The sequence below is a fragment of the Arachis duranensis genome, chromosome 3, assembly GCF_000817695.3.
Source record: "Arachis duranensis cultivar V14167 chromosome 3, aradu.V14167.gnm2.J7QH, whole genome shotgun sequence".
Taxonomy (NCBI): Eukaryota; Viridiplantae; Streptophyta; class Magnoliopsida; order Fabales; family Fabaceae; genus Arachis; species Arachis duranensis.
The window spans coordinates 108,732,194-108,751,956 of record NC_029774.3 but is presented as its reverse complement, the minus strand read 5'-3'; the positions used below and the strand labels follow the sequence as shown (position 1 = coordinate 108,751,956).

At 32.9% G+C, this 19,763-nt stretch overlaps 1 protein-coding gene and 1 long non-coding RNA gene across 5 annotated transcripts; both read right to left on the bottom strand.

Moving 5' to 3' along the window:
- Positions 1-4,039: 4,039 nt before the first annotated feature.
- Positions 4,040-8,265, bottom strand: LOC107480102 (serine carboxypeptidase-like 45). Its single transcript, XM_016100216.3, has 10 exons — positions 7,136-8,265; positions 6,770-6,871; positions 6,600-6,695; positions 6,156-6,248; positions 5,965-6,044; positions 5,559-5,846; positions 5,278-5,402; positions 4,910-5,002; positions 4,659-4,776; positions 4,040-4,566 (listed from the first exon to the last, which is right to left on the bottom strand). Exons 1-10 carry the CDS (start codon positions 7,392-7,394, stop codon positions 4,417-4,419), a joined length of 1,404 nt encoding a protein of 467 aa, XP_015955702.1. The 5' UTR covers positions 7,395-8,265; the 3' UTR covers positions 4,040-4,416.
- Positions 8,266-12,472: 4,207 nt separating this feature from the next.
- On the bottom strand, positions 12,473-18,972 carry LOC107480103 (uncharacterized). Of its 4 annotated transcripts, none has more exons than XR_008006695.1 (6): positions 18,906-18,972; positions 18,432-18,475; positions 15,971-16,327; positions 15,375-15,873; positions 13,365-13,471; positions 12,473-13,185 (listed from the first exon to the last, which is right to left on the bottom strand). It is a non-coding gene; the product is annotated as an uncharacterized LOC107480103 (long non-coding RNA). The 4 variants fall into 4 exon arrangements; XR_002372668.2 differs by having other exon boundaries at positions 15,375-15,833; XR_002372667.2 differs by having other exon boundaries at positions 15,375-16,327.
- Between the last annotated feature and the right edge of the window lie 791 nt (positions 18,973-19,763).

Here is a 19,763-nt window from a genome sequence, read left to right as displayed (position 1 = left end):
TTTAATACATTAAATATATTCAAAAATTCAGACATTTTATTTTATAGAGACATTGTAGCCTGCATTATTGGAGCATATGTTACGATCTTGGACACACTCCAATGCTATCGTGTCGGTTAGTTAAGACCATGTCAGTTTAACCCTCAATACTTAGCAAAAAAGTTAAGAACACAAGAGAACACAAGAGAAATGAAGCTTTGGTGAAAAGAACATTTTATTACCCAAGTGTTTGTTGCAAATGATTCACATACCCAAACTCTAACTCTCACCTCCTATTTATAACCATCTACCTCCTCAATGAATGATTATAATTAAATTTAATCAACGGTTCAGATTGATCATCCAGAACCTTCACTACAAATATCTATTCTACCACATTTCTCTAAATATTTATAGATTATTCCATACTACTCTTTATATTTCTATATACATCCACACTTTTCTAGAATATTCTATGACCTTCTAGAGTCTTCTAAAATTTTCTAGGTATTTCAGGACCTTTTAGGGCATTCTAGAACGTTCGAAAACTATCTAGAGCATTCTCAAACACTTCAGAAAATTATATAAACACCGTTAAATCTAACCTTCTAAAATTTACCGTGACATTTTCCCCCACCTAATGCGCAGATATCCTTGTCACATTCTATTCATGATAACGCTCTAGGTGTTCTTGGAATTGCCACCGATTTTCACGAGCTTCTCAACTAGCTTCGGTTATTGGGAGTTCTTTCCACTTGATCAAGTATTGGATACTTGGTGGTACTCCTTTACGTCTCACAATGCGATTAGCTAAGATCTCTTCGATTTCCTTACCAAAGGATCTAATCACTATTGGCGGAGAATGATTCGAATCACCTATATTTGGTTTCTCTCTGTTTCTATGATACGTTTAAGCATACTCACATAAAAACGGGATAGATCTTCAATAAAAGAAGGGAGTTGTACTTTATAAGCAACCTCCCCAACACGCCCAATGATCTCAAATAGCCTTTCGTATTTGTGGATTAATCCCTTATGGACCTTTTGAGAGATTTTAAATTGTTGTGGAAGAAGTTTAATCATTATCTTGTCTTTCATTTGATAGCTTGCATGCCTCTTCTTCTAATCTTTACATTACTTCATCCTCTTTGCAGCTTTGTCGAGGTAAGAACGAGTGACATCTGCTTGTTCTTCCCATGACTTAATCATAAGATAAGCTCCAGGGCTCTTTCTTGAGTAAGAGGAAGAAAGAGAGTATGGTGTAAGTGGCTGTTGTCCAGTCACAATCTCGATGAATTTTTCCTGTGGACTCACTACTTTGCAGATTGTATGAGAACTGAGCAATGTCCAAAAATTTTTTCCAATCCTTCTGATTAGCACTTACGAAATACCTCAAGTAACACTTGAGTAAGGCTTTCACTCTCTCAGTCTGCCCATCGGTTTGAGAATGAAAGCTTGTTAAGAAATGAAACTCCGACCCAAAGAGTTTGAACAGCTCTGTCTATAGTTGTCATGTGAAGCGTAGATCTTGATCACTAATGATGCTTTTAAGCCATCCTCAGTATTTAATCATATTCTTCAAGAATAATTGTGCTGCTTTCTCTGAAGTGCAGTCAGTAGGGATATGTATAAAGGTAGCATACTTCGAGAAACGATCCACTACTACGAGGATAGATCCAAACCCCTCGCAATTCGATAAGGCATAGATGAAATCTAGAGAGATACTTTTTTACAGTTGCTTTGATGGAGGCAGAGGTTCCAACAACCCATTTGGTACCTTATTTTTAATCTTATCTTGTTGACACACAAGACAAGTCTTCACATAACTCTCCATTTCATCTCTTATTTGAGACCAATAATAGAAAGATTCAATGAGTACCAAGGTCCTTCGCTGACTGACCTTGGTGACCAGCCCACTTGGTGTCGTGGCATTCTCTCACCAACTTTCTTCTTAGATTTCCTACTTAAAGGCGTATAATCTTTTCCTTTTGGTGTAAAGAAGGTTGTCTTCTAGCCAAAATCTTAGTCTTACTTTCTCTAGCCAACTCCACCAACTTCTTGGCTGATAGATCATGATGTAACCCTTATTTGATGATGCATATAATTTCTCCTTTGACCATGTTTACGCATTTTCTCCTCCACCACATAGTAGCATTATCAGAAAGGTAGAGAGCTGCAATGTGTATATTTATTGTTTCTTCGACCATCCCTTGACCTTCAAAGTACCTTTCCATTTGCCATAGGAAGTTTTCCACCTCTCGAGTGTCCCTCACGCCATTGAACTCCTTTGGTTTCTGGAGATCAATCTTAGTTGTCTCCCTTATAATAGTTGGTCGGAATTTTACCTTCTCAAACCAAACTCGATCCTTCTTGAATAGTTTCAAGGAATTCTCAAGCTTCTCTTCTATTTGGAGCATGCTTTCTTGAAAACATCTAATTCTCCCAACATGTGAGCCTTGAGGGTCTCTTTGTCGTGTTCTATCCTTTGGAAACGCTCATCCATAGAGGATAGAACATTCTCCAACATAAAAACTCTCTTTTCTAAGAAGTTAGACTCCTTACCTCTAGGCTCACTTGAAAAACGGGACTTCTTGCGTCCCCATTGAAATGGAATAACATTCCTTTCCCTTTGAGCCTCCACATGCTCTATTGTTACACTAGAATCCATACCCACAAAGCACTTGTGTTCTCTCTCAAACCTTGTTCTGATGCCAAATTGTCATGGTCTTGGACACACTTCAATGCTACCGTGCCAGCACTCGAACTTACTTAACCTCTTGAGGTAAAACCAAGTCTGCCTAACTCTTAATACTTAGTAAGAAAGCTAAAAACACAAGAGAAACACAAGAGAAAGAAAGCTTTGGTGGAAAAAAAATTTTATTACTCAAGTGTTTGTTGCAAATAATTAACACACCCAAACTCTAACTCTCACCTCCTATTTATAGCCATCTACCTCCTCAATGAATGGTTAGGATTAAATCTAATCAACGGTCCAAATTGATCATCTAGAACTTTCATTACAAATGTCTATCCTACAACGTTTTTCTAAATATTTTTAAATTATTTCATACTATTCTTCATACTTCTATATATATCCACACTCTTCTAGAATATTTTATCACCTTTCAGAGTCTTATAGAATCTTCTAGGGTGTTCCGAGACTTTCTAGAGCATTTTAGAATATTCTAAAACCATCTAGAGCATTCTCAAACACTCTAAAAAAATTATACAAACACCATTAAATCTAACCTTCTAAAATTTACCGTGACAGATAGGTTGACATGGCTCAACACGTAAATTATCCTTAAGTAATATGACAAGAGATTTCGTGATAATAATTTTTTAAATTTTAACAATATTTACTTCATGCACATGGCTAAATAGGAGTTATATTGCAACTTAAATACTGTCCTGCAATACATAATTTTGCTGTTTTATATACTATTTCTTCATTTTTGTTGCTACAATATATTCAGTTGTTATGACTTTCTTTTACCTGAGTTCTTAGACTAAAAAAAAAAGATACAATATACTCTTAAAATGTGTAATTATTTATAATTACATAATTTATTTTATTCATAAGGTTCTTCAAAAAATTTTTCATATACAAATGTATGAAAGGCTTTTTGATGAATAAAAGCTTGCGTTAATTTGTACTTGTCAATTTACTAGCATTATAGGTTTTGCAGAATAAAAGGCTCGTAAAGCAAATAACTTTCAGCGCATGTTTGACACTGCTTCTGGTACAGATGATAAGTGGGATCGGTAATAGTTGCTCTTTCATCTCCCACAAAGAAGCTCGAGTTCAACATATAATTTCTCTAATGCAGCTGAGTATTCTTGTTGACTTCGCTCTGATGCTGGTCCTGTTCTGGGGGTGATTATTACTTAGTAACAGTAGAAGCCTTGTTAAGCTAAATTGTTAATTTCCAATATGAACTTTTAGAATGGATTATAAGCTGTTCAATTTATGTTTCTTTACACCAGCATCACACCAGAAATTCAATGTGACACAGCTTATGTTTGCACAGAAAGAAAAATTAATCCATGTTACCCAGATAATCAACATTGTTTGGCTAGAGATTTAGACACAACTCAGCTGCATTCTCTTACAAGTTATAAATCGGTACTGAATTTCTTTTGGCCAAGGATGCATTACATCTAACAGTTCATAAACAATAAAGCCCACAAAGACAAAGGGTATGTTTGTGAGTGTTGATTTTGGAAGGAATGGAAGGGCTAAAGATGTAAAATGAATTAACTTTACATTTTAAACCACTAATCAAAACTCACAAATACACCCTAAAAGAAAGGGAAAAAAAAAATCCGACTTTTCTTTGACATTCTGCACAGTTATTACATTCCTTTACTAATTATATAGTCCAAATATTAGGGATACTAATTACAATCTCTAAGTGAAAACACTAGAATTGGTGGTCAGAAAATTTCAGGTAGAGGCTTGTCTTCCAAGAATGACTTAAATAAAACAAGTGATCTTTCAGGCTGTGAGAAAGGAGCTTCATGGGAGGCCCCTCTGATGGTTGCAAATGAGAGAATGTTGCCATAAACTTGAGTCCATCCACCAACCTAAACATAATAATTTCTTAAAACTCAGATTATTTTATGATATGTACATATTACATAATTTACAATGTTTTGAAACTTCTTCATTGGAGTACCTGTTGACCTTCAAACCATACTCTGTAAGGGACTGTTGTATTCAGTCCGAATTGTTTTGACAGCTTTTGAACCAAGGTGCGACTTCCGGTCAGTGGAATCACTGAATCTTGATCACCGCTATATTAAGAATAATATGTTGTTATGCTAATTAATTAGGACTTAGTACTTGATACACCTATATGGGCCCTTCAGGTTCAAGTAAGCAATAGAATCAAGTATAAGAAGGAAAATTATAGTTCTAATTAATTACCTGTAAATTAAGACCCTAACTCCAGCTTTTAGGAGTGCTCCAACAACAGGGAGTGTAGGAACTTCCAGGTTGAGCATATCATAGTCAAGGATGCTGTTACCAACAAAATACATGTCAATGTTTACTGAGTAGACAAGTTATGGTTACTGGATTTCCAAGTTTTAAAGATCAAAGAAGCAATGACATTTGAGTGAAAAACTAATTTTTGTCTTGACAATCCTAGGATGCAACAAGGTTAATTTACACCAATATATTTTTAAAGATTTACACTACTGTATTAACTTGGTGTATGAAATTTGGTGCAATTTTCATTCTCTACTTTACTGTCTTATTTTTTGTTTTATTCATCCAAAGTTTGATAAGATTACTTGCTGCAGACATCCCACTTGCGAACTCCAATGAGCTTGGCATGGAGCACCTGCTGCACATCTCTTCTGTTCAAATAATTTGTAACTTTGTCATCTACGCACACATCGATGCTCTCATTTTCTTTCTGTTAAAAAAAAAAACTCAAGTAAAAAAGAACAAGCCAATTTCAAAAACAGTACTAGAAAATAAATATACTCGCTCCCATAATGACAGTGGCAGATGAAAGGGGACGTAGAGAGTACTAAATAAGGTGGTATGATGTCCAAAGAAGAAGACTCACTTGGGTTTGCGGGCAAATAACTTTGGACTGTGAAAGCACTGAGGAGATGCAAACATCAAGGGTGACATCATATTTGTCCACAAATTTGCTTGTTTCTTTGCTTACTTGGCTCATAACCTTTGAACAAATGGGGGAAACTGAATCTCTATAGTATTCACTGACATACCGAGAATAGTTACAATCTGTGGTGAACATTTCATAAGTTGAATCTGATATTAATCCGTGAGACCAAAAAAACTCGGCCCTTGAATTGAAGTCAGTGGCATATTCTACAAGTGGATTACCCAACTGCAATAATGCAAAGAGACCCTTTAAGCATTAATATTATTAGCAATATCTAAGAATGGAAGGAAGAAAGAAGCATAGTTTATAAATATATTTGGTAAATAAATTGTATATTTCTTACAGCTATGCCTTTCAGATTGAATATCTTTTCCTTTTTGTTGATCTCAGTCATGAGCTTTGCTAGTTGTGGAACATAATGGCCTGATAAAAGAGAAAATGTGTAAAGAACAAATGATAGTGATTGCTTTATGTGTAACCTGCTTTTGGAATTGGAACTGGAATCTTCTAAACATGATAAATGTCCACATTTACCTGCATAACTTTCACCTGTTACAAACAAGTCTCTGTGCTTGAATTGAGGGAATTTGTCGAACCAGCGTTGCAAGAATACAAGATTGTCCCTGGCTTAAGAACTCAAAAAGTACTAGCTTCAGAATTTCATAATGATTATTTGAGTAATGAGTATCCCAAAACTAAAATATTGAAACTAGAAACACTCATAAGGTAAGAGATGAAAATAATCATGTAAAGTGGCAAACCATGCAAAAGTTATGTGGCATTTTTATCACTAATTGCTGCTTTGTCTTAACTTTTTTAAAAGCCTAATCATCTTAAATAATGTACGTGCCTTTTTGGACAGAAGATAGGACTGATTATTAAAGGAGCCTTCTAAAAAGAAACCTATTTGCCTCAAAAGATTAAAAGGGAAGGGGGGGAAAAGTTCTAAAGTAATTGACGTTAATGGAAGATGGATACCTGTTGTTTCATCATTCACTCTGATATAAGAGGAGCTACCTTTAGCATAAGAGAACCCCACTCCAGCTGGTGTCTCCAAATACAACATGTTTGCCACTGCACACAAAGTAACTGGATCATGTTAGGACCATTCTTGAGTTATAATGGAATGGTCAATTCAATGGAATTACCTTTGTTCCAACTATACTCATTTTGAACAAGAGCTTCCCCATCTGGCCTGAAAGGTCCATTTTCTGAGAATGCACCTACTCCAAGGGAAGAACAACCAGGTCCTGTGACAAAACATGAATGAATTATCATATACATATGACACTCTTGAGACTGTTCTAGAGTATGTGTTACTTTCAAATTTTAGTACATTCATAACTCAATGTAGCTTGATATATGTATCCATACGCATTAAATTATTATTGTATAATTTCCAAAGTGACAAATATTTTGGAATGGAGAAAGTATTTTCTTTTTTAGTCTTGGAATTTTGATTTGAGTTTCTCAGTAACATAAAATATAGTTGAAGCAAGTGAGAGATTGCAGACCTCCATTGAGCCACAGCACAAGAGGCTTTGAGGCTGGATCAGCTTCTGATTCAACAAAATAGTAAAACAGAGCCTTGTGTTTCTTCTCATCCACTGTAATATATCCTGAGAACTGTTGAAAGCCTACATGGGGTTGTCCAGGAAGATGAGAAATTCTATCTGCATGAGAAGAAGAGAGGCAGAAGATCTCCATGGAAAAACTGAGTTGTAGGAACAACACAGCCATTATTATTCTTCTCCATGTTGGAAATCGGTTCATGATTCCTCAAAACAAACAAGAGAAGGAAACTAATGCAAAATGGTATGAGAGAGAGCTTGTGTGTGTGCGCGTGTCTTTTAAATTGTTACTGAATGTAACATGGGGTTAATGGTGGGCCAGTTTGTGATTTGGACTCTCTCCATTTCAATGATGATTACAGTTTTAGCTTTTCTTTTTTTAATCCTTCCAGGCTTGAAAATGGTGTTGAAAGAGATGTGACAGAGGCAAAGACCAGATGCAGCTAAAAGATTTGTCCATCGAATTAGGCCTCTGAATGTTTTAATCTGAGTCAGCTTGTAAGCTTTATACTATGAAAAAAAATAATAATATAAAAAAAATAGGCATTGGAATATAAGTAATAATCTACCTCCATAACATTCCTTCTCAACCACAAATACCTTGTAACCTTTTTTACTACTCCAACCTGATAATATAAGGGAAACAATTTTTGTTTATAGCATATATACACTCGAATGTGATCCCAATCTAAATAAGCCTGGTTTCTGTTGTGTAAATATTGTATGCAAAATTAACTAAGAATTTATCTATATTTTATACTTTTGGTGAATATGACTATCTTCTATCTACTAAAATAGTATGTCAATTCAGCACTTAGGTGTCTAAATCTTATGTTTCAATAATAGAACTAACTGATTGGATGATGTCCCTTTAAAGTAAAGTAGTTTTAGGGTCAACTATTCATTTCTTAGAAATTGTGTCAAGATGACAAACATGGTGTATTTATATTAAAAAGATGTCTCATTTCTCTGTACCCATCAGAGTTCTGAGAGAATATGTGTACTTCAATAGCATCTTGGGGGGATATTGCAGGGTGTACTGTAGACAGAGATGCATGGCACTTTCCTTGGTTTTCCCAAAAAAAAAAAAGCTTGTTTTATTGAATAACTTCTCTTATTCAAGAAAGCATGCGAATAAGCAAGATTGGGAACATTGTTGTTAAATAGATTGTTTTTTTTTTTTTTTTTTTTTAATTTGTCTTGCTATATATTTGGGAATGAACTAGTTACCTTAGACAAGTTGTGAAAAAGCGTTTCTTTTCTTATACAGTGCTTCTTCCAATCCTCCTCTTTTAATCTTCGGAACATGTCCTAATACAATGGAACTATTCTCCAACCACCACCTCTCTTCAATCACTTCAATTTTTTTTTGACGCACAAACTCACATGCTAGCCTCTATAAGCTTCCTTGGGGGTCCTCCTTCTATTATTTTTTCCTGCAATTTGCAGCCATGGGTAGCATAATGTATGTGATGTTTATGTTTTGGCAAACATTTCGGTGTGATTGAATGGACCCAATCCAAGTACAATTGGGGTTAGATGGTCTAATCATACTATAATTGCTACAAAATCTAGTCATCTTTGAATATATAGATTAGAGATTGAAGAAGCAGATGGTATAACAAACAAACTATAAAAAGACAAATGTAATTTGTATTTATAAGGTGGGTTCTGTTATATGTTCAACTAGAGGAACTAGTAAAGGAGAAACTAAAAAAAGAATGGTCCCTACCTTGAAGCTTTTACGAAAGGTTTCAGATTTTTCATCATTAGATGCACTAGTGTAATGTCACTGGTGTTTTTTGCATTCATCTGTATTTGTCAAAATATTCTTTCGATTTTCAAAATGCAAATTCTACTACCACCGAACTCTCCAAAGGAGAGAGAGTGAGAGAGAGAGAGAGAGAAGAAGTGCGTGTGTAGTCATTTAAGCTCCAACTTTCGTCCTTCATAACTTGTGTCAAAACAACAAGACTGGACATATTATTTATATATCAACAATTGGAAAAAAAATCAGTAAACATATTATTTATTATAAAAAAAATATAGAATTCAGCATTGGAAGTGGAGAATGTGTGAAAGAATGAAGTTTGTATAATTGCAAGGTAGAGCAGGGACTTACCTTTTTGCTTTGTTTATTCTTTACGTTTCCAAACTTGAGAGCCCTTTTCATCCTTGCCATAAAATTACACAAAAAGTGGAGAAAAAGTTCAATCACTTTTACCCTTTATTTAACTACACAACCTTTTGCTTTCCTTCTCTTCAAGATACAGTTTCTATCATTGCCTACGTCAACCAAACCAAACAGAACAGAACCAGTTTAGCTTCTTTGGCAAAGGGATTAAGATTAAGATTAGCAAAAACCATGTGATGAGAGCAACATATGCACCATATGAAGAATATTCAGACTTCAAACTTATTGCCATCACTGTTCAATGTTTCAAATATCAGTCCACTAGCAACCATAAAAGAAATGTAACTGCAATTTCCAACCATGATCACTAGTTCACTACCATTATTGAAGCATGTAATCTGAAATATGAAGGTGCCTATCCAATACTTTGGCTAGTGGGTTGCAGCAGCAAGACATTGGAGTCCAGTTATGGAGACAGGATTTGTGGCAGAGACAAGATTCCTCTTGTAATCTGGAAAAGAATGGCTTAGTGTTATTTTATCATACAAAAGACTAAAGCATTTTTCTGTATCATACAAAACGGCTCTGACCAGAAGGATAAACCTTCGTCTCTGCCAGAAATAATTTCTAAGTAAATGAAAGGCTAAATTATATCATATATGGTGGGTTTAACTTATTTATCTAACTGGTATCATTCAAAAAAGTATTTTGCTAACATGTTAAAATTATTTTAAATAAATAGACACATAAGACTTGTATCAAAAACTTAAATTTTGTAGTTTTTATATTTTTCCTATTGACAACAACAACAACAATAAGATAAAAAGGAATTGAAAAAAGAGAGCATCATTACCTTTGTACCCGTGCATGGAATTAAGACCTTGGGAGTTGGGATCAGTCTTCACATCGTTTGGAAAAGAGCACAATTTCACAAGTATTTAAATATTAAAAAGCTACTGCATTAGATGCTTTATTCTATATTTGGAGTTTTTTGGACTCATGGAAGAAGGAAAAGTATGATCTTTGAGGTGGATATTTGAATGGTAGGAATCAATGTTGTCTTAATCTTAGGGCATCGCGATAAAAATAAATAAATAAATAAAAGTTGAAATTTGATCCGTAACTAAACAATTATGCAATGTCTTCTAACACTGCTCATAAATAACCGCTACGTCACTGTTCCTCGTCCTAGGAAGAAAATAAACGAGAGAGATGCACAATTAAATTCAGAATTCAAAGACAGAGGAATACTCATTTTTTAGTCCAGAGTTTATATCTTAGCATCAATTCTTGAATCTTTTTCTACTCTCTTTCGAATTTTCAAGAAATCCTTGGCATCTAATTATTCAGAAACCACATTTTTTTAATCTAAAAAATGAATACATGTAATAGATGCTTTACCGCGTTTAATTGGATTTTTTTCAGAAATAAAATAAAAAAATTTATATTTTTCCAAACACCATTTCGAACTTTAATTTCCTAAATATGATTTTTTTTTAGTTTAGAGCAAAGTTCATCGCGCTCCCGCCGAATTCTATAAAAATTATAGGGTTCGTCTTATTCCTGGCAAATTCTCTTCAAATATTTTTAATTCCACGTTTTTAATCCATTTTAGTCCATTATCATCATCTCCAAATAGTATATAGATCTACAGATAGTATATAGAAACAGTATATAGGAGTACACAAAAATACACGACAACAAACATGGCTTATTCCGGTGTTCCTGTGTATCTTTGGAGACGATGATAATGGTTGTCATTGTTAAAAATGACTTTTTTTTTAATTTATAATTAAAATTTTTTTGAAAAAGTCATGCTTGTTGTCTGTATATTTTATTTTTGTGTATTTCTATATACTGTTTGTAGATTTATATACTATTTGCAGACGATGATAATAGATTAAAATAAATTAAAAACGTGGGATTAAAAATATTTGAAGAGAGTTTGCCGGGTTGCGACAAACTTGCTCTAAACAAAAAAAAATCGTATTTAAAAAATTAAAATTCAAAAATAATGTTTGGAAAAATGTAGATTTTTTTTTATTTTATTTCTGAAAAAAATCCCGTTTAATTTTCCCATTCCTGATTCAAATCCTGATAAATATTGAAGAAAAGCATGACAATCATGTTAAAAGAAACAGCAAGTTGATCACAATGGTTTTATTTCTCTTTCTTCAAATTCTTGAGAAAATTAGGACTCGAAATGTGTTAAATCAACTCATGAGCGAGTCTGAATTTGACTCGTTCATAACTTGATAAGTTGAATTTGTGAGCTGATGTGTTGAATTTGAGTTTGAAATTGAATTTATAAATTAAATAAGTTGAGTTTGAGTTTGGATATGCTTAGTTCATTAGCTCGTGAGTTGGCTTGATTAATTATTAATACTCATATCCTATATACAATTAATTTATACTTTTAATATTATATATATGTAATATATAATTATATTCACTACAAGAAACATCGTTAAAATCGATGACCAAATAAATCGACGGCCGAAGTGGTCGCTATTAGGCTTGTCGATTTTTCAAAATTCTAATAAAATCGTAAGCCATCGATAATAATTTAATAAAATCGACAATATTTCTGTTTATAATATGAGTTTGAGAATTTTATCTTCTTACTAAAATCGACGATGTTGCCGTCGATATAATTATATAAAATCAATGACATTTCTGTCGATAATTAATTCAATAAAATCGACAATATTTCCGTCTATAATATGAGTTTGAGAATTTTACTTGCTTAATAAAATCGATAACATTGCCGTCGATATTATTATATAAAATTGACAACGTTTTTGTCGATATTTGATTCAATAAAATCGACACAATGGTCGTCGATTTAATTATTTAGATACCGACAAATTCTTTGTCTATATTTTAGTTTTTTTAGTTTTTTTTGTCTATTTTAAATTTAAAAAGAGACAACGTTACCGTCAATTTTAATAGCTATATTTTTAATTATTTTTTATATTTAAAAAATAGTAAACAATTAATGCAAATAAACTTTTAAATATAGAAATAAAATTTATACAGAATATTAGATAACAAGACAAATAAACTTTTAAATATAAAAATAAAATGTATACTAAATATTAGATAATGAATTTACAAACTTATCAAAATAATAAATAATCCTCTAACATAAGATAAGATAAATAACTAAATTTAGACTTATATTCGTTTAAATTGTAATCCACTAATAATACAATATATTCAATGTAAAGTAAATAACCTACTCGTACTCATCTAAATAATTATCCGAGTCATCAAGATCATTAGAATCATCCTCCCTTTGAGAACTCTGTGATTGTCCTGATCGCTGCAGAATATGTGAGAATTTTCTACCTGGGGTTGTGCTTTTCTGAGAACTTGGAAAAGTAAAAGGAGGAGGTGGGGGAACACGTGATCCAGAACTACTAGGATTCATGACCCTCACATACTCAGTCAAGCTGTTCAATTGATGACTAAACTGATCCATTTGTGAGTTACTAGTGTTGAGATCCTCACGCAAGGATTCAACAGTCTGTTGCCACTCGCTTTTCTCCCTTTGGTAGCAGTCTTCAAGCTCTCTATAATTAGTGGCATGTTGTTCAACTTTCCTATTGGGTATTACGATTCGTTCTCTAAGATCCAAAACATCATTGCTGGTGGTCACGGTTGGCCCATCAACTCGAGGTCGCACCATGGAAGAGTTCCTTACCTCACCCATGCCATATACCCTACCTCTTCGTTTTCCATCCACTGTCTCAATCCATATACTTTCCTCAGAGACAGGCGGTACATCAGTTACACTAGCCTCTATAGCAGCCTGCCGCTCTTACTCAGCCTGAAACATACTCTCTTGAAATATATCCTACAATGAGAAGAAATGATTGATAAACTACTACAAGTATCAATAATGCAAAAGTTAAGGGGATATGTGAAAAAAAATAAGTCCAACATTACAATGAAGGAATGTATCAAGTTATTTCTTTTCACACATTCCAATTTTAAAATAAAAAAAAATAGTTACAATGAATAAAGGTAAGTTACCTTTGTCTTTCGGGAGTGTTCGTCAACTCATTGAGTCCTATCCTCTTTGCGATCTGAGTGTGCTAAAAAAATTCATCCATACGTGATGGTCTTTTAAGCAAATGATTCTACGTAATGTAACCAAATTATCAACAAATATAAGTGTACAATTGATGATGTACTGAATTAAGCAATTAATGATGTATATACTTAAAACCATGTATAAAAAAATCTCTCTAATCAAGTTTCGTCAAACCTTAATACTGATATCTATTTTTTCAGATTATGTCATAAATCTGATACACAGAGATTTTCGTACAAAAGTCATTCTTTATATAGAAAGCAACCAAACTGTTAATAAAAATAAAAATTTACAAAATAATATGTTCAATGAACTACACAGAATTAAGTCCCTAGAGGATAGGACATTATTGCAATCTGATCATATAATTAAATTCTTCAAGAAAGAACCAATCTTAAAGAGTTGATTGCTAGGAAAGAGTTGATTCACTTGAGAGATAAAAAGAGAAGAAAGTTTGGTTGCTAATAGCATGCTTTTTGTTGGATGAATTGGAGGTGTAGTTGAGATGGCATTTTTGTTACCCTGCTTGATGAAATGTTGCTGATATGGTTCACATTGCTTACTCTTGTCTTTTGCTTCTTGCATTTTGTCTTGCAACCTTGATTCCTATTTTGTTGTGATAGTATTTTTTTAATCATTTGAAATGCAACCTACTTATGTTTCATGTACTGTTCGCTACAGGTCTGGTTTCACTTAAAGTTAAAAGAATCCTCTCAGAATCTCTCAAACTCAGCCAGTACATAAAATTACACCCAAATTTTATAGCTAATTAACCATAGTTGAATTACAATTCAACTCATCTAGCAAAAAATTTGATAAAATTAAAGTTCAACACGCAAATCATATTTTGAGTATCAAGATTTATTCTCAAATGCACAGAACCTATCGCACTCAACTATATACTAACAAGCTATTTATCCTTCTTAGCTGCCTGTTTTGCATCGTGTTGTGTAGTCCATAAAGTAGAAATGCATTCAAAGCTTTTCATGTTTTCCAACCACAAGCTTATCCTGCTTTTCTTTTAAACATGACACAGACTTGAGCGCATTTCATTAATCAGTTTGTAATATTGATGCACATACAAAATTATTTAATTAACATTCACAGCAAAATCTCTTATATTTATTCATCATGGATTTCGCATTCAACTCTATTGGAATAAACAAAGATGGACAATGCTTCAGTTCAAAAGATAGTGACCATTATCAAAAGTTATAGCTTCTGGTCTGTTATTTATGTTCTTCACGTAAATAATTAGAAGCAATAGGAATCAATTGTAGGTCATTTTTTCTTTTAACGGTCACTCCAAATTGCTCAGTCATGTTAAAGTCCTCACATTTCACTCCATTAGGAAGCTCCCAATCAAAGTGATATAGTAAATATTTAACCATATGTAATGTAAAGCATATTTAACTCCAAATATCTTAGCTATATAAGAATTTCAAAGATTAAGTGTTATTTATAAAAAGATAGTAAAGTAGTAGCCAAAGCACTAAGAATTGATAGGTACATTAAGTACAAAAAATCAAGCATTCCTATAATAGATCCTATAAACAAACACATTATAATTAAAGATGAGCTCTATAGAGCAATTTCTGGCCCTGGAGGAACTAGAGGGATCAAAAGTATTACTAACTATTCCCCAGTAAGTAGGACAATCCCATCATATTATTTGATCATTTATTCATTGTATAAATTGATTTGAAGTATAAAAAAAATAATTACAAAGTTACTGTAAAATGTTACTCAAGCAGATTAATGTAATATAACATATATATGGATTTTGGAGTATCACTGCTTCTAGTATGGGTCTAATGTTGTTTGCTGCAGGCTTATAAAGCATTGAATGAATCAAGGAAGAAGAGTTCTCTGGTATATTATACTTAGATGCAGCAATAGGAAAATTTATAACACATAAAGTAAAAAAGAGGGTTCTATAAGCAACTTACCAAGCAGAACCTCGCTTTTGAAAAGGTGGTGCCTCCTGCGGTGTGAAGGAAGGTACCTCGAGTTGATTTTCTGGCAGCTGTATTTCTCACCTGTAATTGTCTATAGGCATCAGTGTCCCAATGTCTCATCAATTCACCAAGAACTTCTAGTGGGATCCAATATGGACGGGCACCTTTTTTACGAATGGCATGGAGCATACCTCACAAGCGCTTGGTAGCCCTAAACCTCCAAACTTGATAGATATCTTCTTCTTTCGTGTCAATAATATCAAAGCATTTTTATTTTAAAAAAGAAATAACATCTTATTATTATATAACATACTATGATATATAACATTGTAAAATACGTAAAATAAGGTAGATAAAATTTACTCTCTACTCTGTCCACCAAAATTTTTGAGTATCATCATCTGCCTCATCAAAATTCAGCCAAGGCTTGTTGTAGTTTTTCTTAAAAACCTAAGAAATACGCTTTAAGTCAGACTTAGGTGGGTGCCAACTACATCAAAAACCAAAAAATGATAAAGACATATTACTTAGTAAAAATGAGACATGCTATTCATAAAATTTAAAGCAAATAACAAACTATTTGGCACCATCATATCTAAGCTTGGAAGCACTTGTGCTGGAGTGACCAATGGCAGTGGATGTTCCTTGACCTTGAGTATCTTGGGTACCATTAGATGTAGTTTGTCTTTTCCCACAAGATCCTGCTCGTTTGGGAGCTACAATAGTTGGATCACTCTGCACACCATGTGAGACAGTATTGGAAGGTTTATTGGCTTGTTGAGTACATGATCTTGGCACACTCGAAGTAGGCATCATGTGTATCCGAGGCTCCTGGCGAGAGGGGGTAATAGTAGCAATAGGTAGCGGTCTCCCATTGGTCGAAGAAGTCGTGCCTGATGATGACCCAACGAGAGTGTATGGATCCGCATGTAAGTCAAGGGGCACTACAAAAAAAGGGTTAAAATGGCGGTTATTTTTTTTAAATTACTGCAGTTCCAACCTCCATTTTTACCAAAAACAGCGCTTCCCAAGAAACGTTGGTATTCTAGGGCCATTCTGGTTATTACGGAGGTTTTTAGAAAACTGCCACAATTACCTGTGGATAATAGGTGGTTTTTTTTATGGTTAAAATGGCGGTTTCTGACCGCCATTATTTCCATGTAAAACGGCGATTTTTAAATTGTTTAAATGGCGGTTATAACCGCCGTTTTTACCAAGATATAGTGGCATCATTTTTGTTTAAAATGGCAGTTTCTAACCGCCATTTTTATTAGGGTATAATGGCATCGATGACAGTTTCTAACTGCCATTTTTACCAAAGTATAATAGCATCATTTTCGTTTAAAATGGGAGTTTCTAACCGCCGTTTATACCTAATTATGATGACAATTTTATGTTTTTTAAAATAAGATTGAAACCACCTATTTGAAGTGATATTTTCGAAACTCAAACTTTAAAATCTTGTAATAACCAAAAGGCATAGCCATAAATCAATCATTATAAGATGATTTTTAATTCATACATGATTCAAAGTAACATTTTTCAATAATTCGTCTTAACATATAATCCTTAATACATAAAATCTTTATCATGCAAGAACTTGTTTCCTTTTTGTTTGCACTAAAAGACCTACTTTTTAACTCTTTTGGTGATAGAATCTCACTCTCTTAATTCAATCTCTACAACAAAAATAATTATTATGAGCACAAGAAATGCAAAAAAAAAAGCATATATCGATATATATTTTAATATAGAATTTTATTTTTTCCTACAAAGTTCTAAACCTTTCCACTTATCGCTAATGCTATTGAGATTTTTCTTATTGAGGATTTCTCATAGCCACAAACCGAAAAAGATCAAGGTGTGTATATATATGTATGAAGTAACACAGCAAACTTCTAATAATAAATGATAAATTTTTCTTAGTTACTTACATGGCTTTCTATTTTCTCTAACAGAAGAGAAATTAAATTTAGAAACTTCCAACAAGAAGCTTAGAAAAGTAACAAATTAAAGGGACATACAAACATATCCTAATTAATTGAGCATTTAGCAATTAATACAAAACATTAATTAAACATTTCTATAAACATTATTAAGAATCCTGTTTTACTGTAATTAGAATTTCTCTATCAGATACACACTAAACTTTTTAGTTCTACAGAATTTAATCAATTCCAAAGTCAATGAAACTAATAGACCAGAGTCAAACTTTTTTCCATGTAGGTGGCTTGCTAGATACAATTTCGACAGAACCAGTGTTAGAGAGTAATTAAGTTGCTATGTGCCAACATCAGACAAAATGTTCTTATGCTAAATACATAGTGCATTATGGTCTTCCTACTCTTGGTGTCATAAATAAATCTGAGGTCAGAAATAATTAAATTTCCCATCTTTATTATTATTATTATTATTATTATTATTATTACTATTATTATTATTATTATTTTGAAAAGTGCATCTCTAATTCTACTATTAGCATTGGAAGTAAAATTATCTATATATGACTTACAGGCTTTATCTCAAGCAAAAGATCATAGAATTAATGTAAGTTACAGACTTTATCTCATGCAAAAGTGGATGAAGATTCTTGTTGGGTTGATCCATTTCAATAGTCATAACTCATAACTAGATATATGAATTAAAGGGATTTATTTTTTTATTATTATATATTTATTTGTGTATCTAGCATAAATTAAACATACACACACAAAGGGTGGTCCTTAACGTCTTATTATTGATATAGTAAAATTCTTTTAACAGTTTTGATCATGGGAGATTGTTATTATTATTACTAATATTCATCTCTCATGCATATAAAATGGTAAACATAATGGGTTAGATAGATCAATAATGAAGTTACATGTTTGGCCTTGCTAATGATTATCAAATTAGTTATTTGAAGGGTTAAAATAAGAAATAAACTTTTTATTTACAAAAAGTCAATTTAAGTATCTTTCACTTTATGCATATTCCCCATATTGATGCAAATGAAATTAACAAAAGGAATAGATTTCATATAGTCAATGCAAAACAGACTTGACATACCTCAGTTGCAAGAAGAGAGCTTATTAGATTAGTTTGTGTTGATACTGCAAAATATGGAAAAAGCTTATTAGCTTATTCAGTTTGTGTTAATACATGCAGATGTGGTTTCCTCCTCTATGAACTAATCAATTAGAATAGAGATTAAAATCACCTTAACAGAATGGAGAGTATAGATACACCACTTGAATTATATGTAATAAAGAGGAAATGTTAGCGGAAGAACAGAACCAATTATCTTTACTGCGTGGTCACCACTATACATGGCAACAAATTCAATCACAATAGAGTCTTAAATTCAATTTGATAAAGCTTTAATTTCAATAGTCTTAAATTTTTTCTAGAGCAGCAATTGATATAAAATTTAACAGTGTCGTAAAGGTGCAATTGATATATACAAAACAGCACTTAAACACCAAACTTCAATTATAAATTAGATGCTGAAATCAAAAAAGTAATTCAAATATTGCTACATACACAGCTCCATTTAAGTGCCGTGCCTAGGCATTAACAGCATTGCTCATCAGCTTTTCAAAAATTTCCTGCGAATAGAATTTTTTCATTCACCAATAGATTAAATCCATGGCATAAATAAGTTAGAGGTAAACTTAAATGTTGTCAAAGTATTTTGGAAAAGAGAAGGCGATAACTCGTAAAAGAAAGAAAGTTGCTGCATACAAATACATCCCTGAGAAATGGCAATCTATAGGGTGATTTGGATAATGCAAAAAGTTGCTCAGTTCCTAAGCAACAGTGAAGCCATTTGTAAATTGATCTATTGTTGATTTGTTAATATACTAGTCAATAAAATACACATGTTGTTTCGTTCTTTTCCCTTCTGTTTAACATATTAACAAATGGAATTGCCATTGAAGAGTACCTCAGGGATATTGTTCAATTTAACAAGCAAGAAATTAGCATACTTGCCTTGAGGACCTTTGTAGCCTGTATAGGAGTATCCCACAGACCAGTTAGTGGGTGGCTATAGAAAAATCCTCCATGAGTCCATAGGCCTTGCCTCTAGGGACATAGAAAACCAGCCAACCTTCTTCCCTAGCCCAATGCACAAGCATTGCAAGTGCAATGTTCTTTCCACAGCTAACCAGACCATATAACACAACTTGCTTCCTAACTTTAACATCTAAAAAAAGAAACAGACACGCAAATCAAACTGAACCTCACTTTAAAAATGAATCAAGCCAAAAGAGAGGGTAGGGGAATCAAGCCAAAGACACATCACCATCAGCCTCAAATATGCATATTAATAATAATCTTTATTATATATCCATATAAATATAAATATATTACATATAAGAAAGAAAATTGGGTTCAATA

Coding starts and splice junctions, on each gene's coding strand:
- LOC107480102 (XM_016100216.3), bottom strand. CDS start 7,394: ATGAACCGATTTCCAACATGGAGAAGAATAATAATGGCTGTGTTGTTC. Junction 6,696..6,769: donor TGAGTATAGTTGGAACAAAG/GTAATTCCATTG, acceptor CTTTGTGTGCAG/TGGCAAACATGTTGTATTTG. Junction 4,777..4,909: donor GTTAGGGTCTTAATTTACAG/GTAATTAATTAG, acceptor TTCTTAATATAG/CGGTGATCAAGATTCAGTGA.